Consider the following 8,798-nt stretch of genomic DNA (forward strand, 5'->3'; position numbering starts at 1 on the left):
ATTATGAATTGTGGTTTAATTCTAATGCATTATTTTGTCATCACTTTGGGAATGGGGTTATAAATGCTAACCTGTGTCTTTGGCAGACCACAAACGAATAATATTTGTTGCATTTCTGGGACTGAAGCCAAGTCTCCTTTGTGTTTTCCATGATCCCAGGTATAAACCAGGTTGCATGTCTTGCAATTAATGGTGGTGAATAGCAATTACCTAAATATGTCAACACAACCGCAAGGTGTCCAGGTGTGGAGCCTTAACCAACAGGTTTCCTGTGTGCTGTGTATAAAATGGACATGAAAACATAGATCTTACCAGGTACAACGCCGTAGTAAAATGCGTGTAGCGTACTGGTTTACGATAATTGCTTTCCTAAATGCCAATAACTTTGAAAGCATCATAGGAACCAATTGTAATAAACTTGCGTTTTTTAAATTGTCTGTAGATATTGTCACACCGATAAGTCGGAGAGTTAAAGTTCACTTTGTCAAATATGTTTGCCCTGAAGCGGATGTGGCAAACTCTGGCCTTTGTCTCATTGCAATTGCTACTGGTGAAGTTTCAGTATAATAACATCTTATCAAGGTATGTATGAATACTTGGCCGAAGTAAGGCAATTGCACACATCATAAATAGTTTCTCGCTGTCGGTTTCAGAAGGCTTCAAATGATCAACAGCAATAGCGCGTCACAAGGGGAAAGTTGTGCATCTGGTTGGTAGACCTTTCATATAAACTAACTTGACATTAACTAGAATTTAAAACAAAAATCCTAATAACTGGCATGTGCCATTGCTCTATTCGAAGTCATCAAACGCGTGTGCGTCTTTTGCAGGATATCGTCCATCCCACACATTTACAATGCTCTACGGTGGTGAGTGCGTTTCTTGCGGTCAAACGTGCTGTCCCCAGAGAAACAAGCGTTATGGAGGCACGGAGCAAATCGACAAAAGAATAAGTGAGCTAAGAAACGCATTTGCTCCATGCAAACGAATAAGCCGCGTGACAAAGTTTGCTGGGGAAACAGATTTACCAGACACACTTTTCAAGAAAAATTAAATTTTGATTATTTGAAGTTTGAAGAAATTGATAATTCAAGAAAGACAAAAGTATAAACAATCACACGTTTCAAATGATAGCTTTAATCTATAACTAACCATACATGCGCAGCGGTTGTCGGCTAAAAATTAATTTATTGGGCTTAATGCTTTAGCAATATTTCTTGTTCAGGAGAAGGAATTGACGCAACTAAGAACGAGTTTCCGTGGTCGGTTGCAATTTTCGAGAATCTGGCGGGTCGCTACAAGTTTATTTGTGGCGGGGCTCTGCTCAGCAAGACCGTGATAGCGACTGCGGCTCATTGTGTCTGGTAGGTTAAAATATTTCCGTGTGCATTCCTTACCTTCCATGCCACTTCACTTTGGCTATACTTTAGTGAAATAGTCGTGTTTTCTTTATATCCAACGACCACAATACATTACATTTTTCAAACAGTGCGAACTCTTTTGACCTATATAGTTTCATCAGTGCAGCTGTTAACTAAGGAACGTTCTTGAAACTAACTTGTTTTCTGTACAGCTTGATTGCTGTCGAGTATCTTGCATGAAACCTTTTCGTGTTTTTTACTTCGATGTAAAAGGACCTCCTGAACAAAAACTGTAACTGGTAATAATATCATTAAGTGCGTTCAGGAATAAAAATCTGAGGAAGATTCGTGTTACCATTGGCGAGACGGATATCCTGGTCGACAACAACGGGTTTAGGCTGTACAATAAACACGCCTTAAGGGCAATTGAGCATCCATCTTACATTCATCGGGACTACGCCATCAACGAACCCCATGTAGAGGATACCTTAGTAGGGGTAATCAGGTAAAGGGTATTTGTATTTCAATTGATGTATTTTGCTGGCACAATTAAACGTGTATTCACCGACGCTTCGCTTACTATTCAACTTGGCTTCATCTTGGTAAAGAACAAATTGATTGAAATACAATATACAGCAACAGCAACACACTATTAATAATTTTATTGTTTTTTTTGTGCCCGTAGGATTTTGAGTAAAGTAAATTGCTTGAAAACAAGAATTGGTTTTCGGGTTTAGGGTAAAAATACTTGTGAGTTTTCTGTTCAACGAAATGTTGAATAACATTATATTATACAAGGCAAAAACGTGAAGCTTTATTAAGATTAAATTAATATGTGCTCTTTTTATCGTTTGGCAGAAACGATCTGGCTATTTTGAATCTTGTCAAACCAACGAACAAAGGTCGTCTTTGCCTCCGGAGAAGGACACAAAGGCAAAGAGACCCTGAGTGCTTTGGTATCGGCCACGGAATCTCTTTGAGAAGTAGGGATGTGTGTTAGAAAGATTCGCTGCAACCATTCAAAAATTTAAAACTATCGCCAACAGTAGAATGTGTAGTGGTTTTCAGTGACGTCCTACATATAGACTTTTTTAATTCGGTGCCACATTTTAACCCAAATTGTAAAATGGATGATAGTAAAAATGTTTCTATATCGACTTCCCATTTTGACGTATACAGTCGAACGCATCGCTTCTTGATAATTCACGTAGGAAGAAGCTGTCCATTCTTTTAATAGATGGTGTAACAGGGAACCTATCAAGTATTCTACAGAAGGCAAGGGTGGTTCTCGACTATGACAACATTTGTCTCAGAGGAAGACTCCACAACAGCGGAAACATGCTGTGTGCAAGCAACGCCCGCGAAAAAACCGTTGGCTGTAACGTAAGTCTCTCCTGTCGTAGAATTCTGCACTGATTTCGGCGCAAATATTTTATCCTTCAGAGGCTTGCTTTTTTCCAAATGTTATGTTTTTGTTTTTTTTCGATGCGGTCTCTTGTGACGAAATGTGCTTTGCAAGCAAACATGCATCACTTTTGTTGGCGATTGGATTTTTTATATCAGGGCATTTCTTCTTTTTATTTCCAGTTGGAGAGTCACGTACTTAAATACTTGCCTTTATTATTGCTTTTAATTGCAGTTGGACAGCGGAAGTCCGGTGTTTTGTCGTCTGAAGAAAGGCGACGCTTGTTCTAGTTACTATCTGGCCGGGATATTCTCTTTCAAGCAAGACAAACAACAAGGGGGCTGCAATAGCAATTTCACCGTTCTTTTTTTTTTTTTTTTTTTTTTTTTTTTTGATCACACCGGGATTTGAACCCGGGATATCCTGGGCACGAATCCCGATCAGGTTTTCGTCTTGATATATGGGTCGGGCATTTGACCAACCGTTCTTGCCGACATGGTGTCCACGTCTACGAATGCTCTCTCCCACCACGCTGCTGAAAAGGCCTCGCATTCCAACTTTCAGGAGTCGTTCATGTTTGTGGGTGGGGAACCGCTATGTTCTTCTATGCTCAAGCAGTCCTACTGATTTTCTGTTTCCCTTTATCTTGACTTTTACCTAGTTGACGGACGGAACGAATACTCCACTTTGATTTTTGGTTGTACATACGTTTTGCCTCTTTTCAATACACGCATAAACTCACGATTGCCTCCAAGAAAAGTTTGAAGAGAGAAAGAGTCTATGAGGTGTTAATTTTTTTTGTCAAAACTCAATTGTCGCGGTTAAGATCTCTTGGTCAGATAAAAGGCGCTTGAAAGCTTTATTGGAAGCAGCAACTTAACGATAAGCTTAACAAAAACCACTCAAATAGCAAAAAAGATCAATGTGTTCATCTAAATGAGAAAGTTGTTTGTATCAGTTTTGTAAGTTATTCTAAAAAAAACTTGACTATGGTATTTTGCCTGGCAAGTTTCATGTATTTTTCTGGCTAACTAAGCGCGACTGCATTCGGTCACCAGCAACAATGATGAGCCTTGACCGGTAGTAACAGTGCGCACAATACTGTCTGCAACTCACATATAAGCGTAACCACTACAATTAACTCCAGAAGGCCAGCCGGGCACCATGACAACTTTTCCGGCGTTTTGATAAGTTTTAATTTATGGTGCTGAAGAGCGTCCAAGATATTGAAAATTAAATCACGCATTTTGGTTACATACGTTTGCCGCGTGAATAATTTCAGTGTGAATAATTTATGGTCGAATCTTCGTCACAGAAGCTCTTGCATTACGTCTTTAAGCTGTAAGGTTTTATCCGGAGAATTACCGCTGTTTCACTCCTGTGGAGTCTACCGATTTTGCTCCAAGACCAAACTTTGTGGCGAATATATTGCACATTTCCTGTTCGGTCTGGACGTGTTTACTCCACATTTGATAAGGTTTCGAAATAATAGATTTGCTCAAATAGGGGCGAATGTGCCTAGCACTGCCCTGGAGCGACTACTTGTGGTAAATATTTTTCTTTGTTCAGCACATTAGGACAAATGAAAGCGACGAAACTAAAGATTTGAGGTAATTCTACAAGATTGGCATCCAACGTTCAACAATTCCGCTATTCGTCTGAATTATGACTGTTGTTATTGACCTGACTTTGGTCATGCGTTCTGAAACACCTCAACATGCCAACACTAAACCACTCTTTGAAACCTTTTGATGGCCGTGTATTTGAAAACAAAGAAAATTATATACAACCGGTAATCGTAATCGTTAGACTGTTCCAATCCGTCGACTGAAAACAAACAATAGCGCGAAAAAGTCAAACAGAATTAATACCAAGGCTCGATCATGGAGGAGCATGGTGCTTGGTCCTCCGGAAGCATGTAAGACTCCTGCAGATCGTCGTGGGAGGCCGCTGTGGCCGCAAAGTGGGAGAGGGCGTTTTGAGACGTAGAAACCATGTCGGCGAGGACACTAAATCTTCCGTCGCATCTTCCCTCATTCGTATCATGTTTAAAGGAGAATATCCCGGCAAGATAGTAACTGGAACACTCGTCGGTCTTGTTCAGACGACAGAACACCGGACTTCCGCTGTCCAACTGCAAAATAACAACCACATGACGCATACAATCCTTGACAAGTGGGCCCATGACGTCTTTTTTGGCTGTAGCTGCATAATCATATTAGATATAATCATGATAAATTCTTCTTTAGGTTTTTGACAACTTCAGGAAATTTATAATTTATCTTAAGATTGGATGGAAATGAGTTTTAAGTAAGATTTAAAACAGGTTTTCTCGCAGCGTTCAGAGAAAACAAAACCTTACTTACATTGCAGCTGACGGTTCTGTTGTGGGCGTTGCTGGCACACAGCATGTTTCCGCTGTTGTGAAGTCTTCCCCTAAGGCAGTTGTTATCAAAGTCAAGAACCATCTTTGCTTTTTGAAGCTTGCTCGATATCCTACTAATTGCTCCACCTATTAAAATAAAACAAGTTCGGATTAATTGGTCGAATATTTTAATAGCACTTTAGGGTAATTTTTGCCGTTGCTTTTTTAAACAGACAGGCCAATTTCATGACGTTGCGAATCAGAGTGCTGATATGTTTTAAAATGACTTCAAAGCAATGTATGTTCGTGCAGGCATATGTAGGTTCAGTTCACCGCGAAGTTTTTTACATGGCGAACACAGTCATCGTGTCACGATCTTATGCTCGGACAGCATCGCGCTGAATAGGAATAAGAGCCATTTGGGCCATGATACACCCACTCTACAAATAATAAACAGTCGACAGCAGGTAAATAAAGCTATGGACCATGCTCAGGTTCGCGAGTTTAAACCTTATCGGACGCTTGATTTTTCATATTGCATATATATTGTTCAAACTTAAAGCATACAATAAATATCCACTAGTTGGACGAAGAATTTAGAACTAGCTTTAAAGGAATTATTGACTGCAATTTAAAAGATATTATTACCTTTCACAGACATTCCGTGACCGATGCCGAAACACACGGGATCCACTTGTCTTTCCGCTTTTCTCCGGAGACAAAGGCGGTTTTTCTTTGTTGGTGTGACAAGTCTCAGAATGGCAAGATCCTTTCTGCACATAACAAACATAGCCGATTTGTTGAACAACGTTTACTCACTTCGTTGTCTTTGAATCGGCCGGATAATTGTCATAGTAAATTAACATTGCAGTTAACATTTTTGGATCACATTTAAAAACAGCATTCTTGTCTTCTGCCTATTTTACAACCTACCAGATTTATTTCAATGATTGTTTTGAGGTATTTCCTTACGACTACACAAAACGGGATGACTGCAAGGTGTACCTTCGTAAGTGGGGTTCGTAGTTGTTATGAGGTATATCAGCAAAATTCTGAATTTCATTCAAGGCCCGTATTTTTCGTCGCCTAAACCCACTCTTGTTGACCAGAATATCCATCTCGCCTATGGTAACACGTATCATTCGTAGGTCTCGATTCCTACAGAAACAAGCACATATATTCACAAGGTATTTAGAAGCATGCAAGCCCTATTGCTCATTTAACTAAGTGTAGATGTATGGATGTAGCTCTGTGTTCTGATCAGGGTGAAGGTCATGTGAACGCGCTTATAAACACGTTTAGAGCCTTTTTACACCAAACAACAACGTAAGTACAAAAAAACAAACTGGATTCACAAAAAATTATGTATCAACACACAATCGTAGAGACTGACTTTTGGGGAAATAACTTGAGTTTATTTCTGGCATAAAACAATATCAAAACTCTCTGTGCTGTATGTTTTTTGAGCTTTACACACAAACACCAACTTTCACTTACATTACACAATGAGCCGCAGTCGCTATCACGGTGTTGCTGAGCAGAGCCCCGCCACAAATAAACTTGTACTCAGCAGGCCTTTGTATCTCAAAAATTGCCACCGACCACGGAAACTCGTTCCACGTCGCGTCAATTCCTTCTCCTGAACAAGAACGCGTTTATATTTTTGTTACTGCGCATTTTACGTGCAATGCGTGAAAATCGTGATCATGGCGATTTTAAAAATGTTGGTAGTTAGTTTTTAGGCATTGCCAAAACATCGTTCATAATTTTAGTGTTGTCACAGAAGATGAGGTTCACAGAATTTTTGATACTCGAAGCTTTGCAGCGAGCAATCCGATTTGATACTTATAGGCGAAGTATTTGTGCTTCCAAGAAGAAAAGACACACGAAGCATTTTGAAAACAGCTATGCGTTTAAAAAAAGTACAGCGGTTAAGCTTTTTAATATATATTATCAGGATGAATTTCAATCAAACACACTTATCCTTTTGTCGATTTGCTCGTTGTCCCTGCGCTGCATTTGTCTTAGCGGGCAACACGTCTGACCGCAAGTAACGCACTCCTGATTGTACAACATTGTGAAGTTTTCGGACGGGCGATATCCTGTATTTAACGCAAGTATAAGTTCCAGGAGCATTCAATAATGTTGCTATTACTGTGCAAGAATTGTGCGCCGAATTTATGGAAGCAACTTTGTACCGTTTGTGCAAGTTTCCCCGATTGATCCGCGATCAAAGTGGACAACATCCTGATTTCTGAAACGAGATGAAATGTGTTTATGTTTGAGAAAAAAAGATGTTTATAACTTCTTTTGCTTTCATTTGTAATGACCTTCAGTTATGTGTTGATTCCGGGGCGCACAACCTTTTTATTAATGTCGGCCGCATCACACAGACTTTATTTCACCAATGGCCGCCAGACAATCCAAACTGATAATTTCACATTTACTTACGACTAATAGTTTTTTCTTAGCTAAAAAATACACGATCTCATGGTGTTTTTTAACAAATACCGACCAATTTCATAAGCATGTTAGGTTTTCAACAATGCACAGCCCAGCAGTACAAACGTACTATAAAGCATGTGTACGGCCACAGGAATTAGCATACACTGCCACATCTGGTCTTTCGTTCGCAGGTTGTGCGTCCCTGGTTTAATTTGTAATGACCATTAGTTATATTTCAGCAGGCATTTAGCGCGCGTCAACAAAAAACAAACCGTTTTCATTTTATGCCAAATTGTATAATTATAAACAACATTGCATTCCTCCTGGTAATTAGTCATACCTAGGCCGAAAGCCATGATACGCAGACTTCGTGTTTGCCAGAAAGGGCAAAGAAAAAAACGCCAATACTTGGAAAATTCGAATCAGCTTCAACATATTTGATGCCCAAAGCTTGTTGGTAGAAGATTCGTAATTATCAGTCCAAACGATTTTTGGAATACTTTTTCCCTGAAAATGTAAACAGTTGCGACAAATAACTCTGCAGCTCTTACCTTATGTGGTAAAAGCTGCCAATCTCACCTGTTATATACGTAACTAAACAGGAAACATGTCTAAGGTTGTGTCTTCAACCTGAGCACTTTGCGGTTGTGTTTTTGCTTTCAGGAAATTTTCATCGATTAATTGCAAGTAAGAAAACCTGATTGCACCCAGGGTTCTTGGAAAACGCGGATCACCATCGGATTTTCTTTAAAATATGACCTCATCAATGCACTCTTGCGGGTAGAATACTGCGAAAATAATCAAAGCAATTGTTTGGGTACGCGTTTGCCATTTACAAGCCTTAACAATAGAGTGCAATAAGTCATATTCACCCTCTTCATAGAAATCTCTGGTCCTTCCAAGGGGCATTGGACAATTGAATGCCAAGCCTACTTACCGCGGAAACCAATGCAGCCGCACCAAAGACCGCTACGACCATTATTCAGCCATATCACAAAGCACAGGAAAAGCACGCGATCTCCTATAGTTAATTGCTGGATATAAGTTCAGCTTAATTAAACTATTTTTTAACCTTTTAATGCAACGAATGGTTAAAAGTATCCTACACAACACTAAGATATACTTTTTGTGAGAAATCGTCAATGGACTTCTTGATATGTATTTCTATGTTAACTTATTATTTTGCAAACTCAATTGGACATCGTGATTTAGGTAAAGACAG

General features: G+C 39.5%; 1 protein-coding gene across 1 annotated transcript; it reads right to left on the reverse strand.

The window, feature by feature from the left end:
• Positions 1-4,509: 4,509 nt before the first annotated feature.
• On the reverse strand, positions 4,510-6,009 carry LOC145894747 (coagulation factor XI-like). The gene is made up of 4 exons (XM_082983393.1): positions 5,951-6,009; positions 5,780-5,904; positions 5,133-5,278; positions 4,510-4,900 (listed from the first exon to the last, which is right to left on the reverse strand). Exons 1-4 carry the CDS (start codon positions 6,007-6,009, stop codon positions 4,631-4,633), a joined length of 600 nt encoding a protein of 199 aa, XP_082839519.1. The 3' UTR covers positions 4,510-4,630.
• Positions 6,010-8,798: the final 2,789 nt, after the last annotated feature.

The sequence above is a fragment of the Ascidia mentula genome, chromosome 3 (genome assembly GCF_947561715.1).
Source record: "Ascidia mentula chromosome 3, kaAscMent1.1, whole genome shotgun sequence".
NCBI lineage: Eukaryota > Metazoa > Chordata > Ascidiacea > Phlebobranchia > Ascidiidae > Ascidia > Ascidia mentula.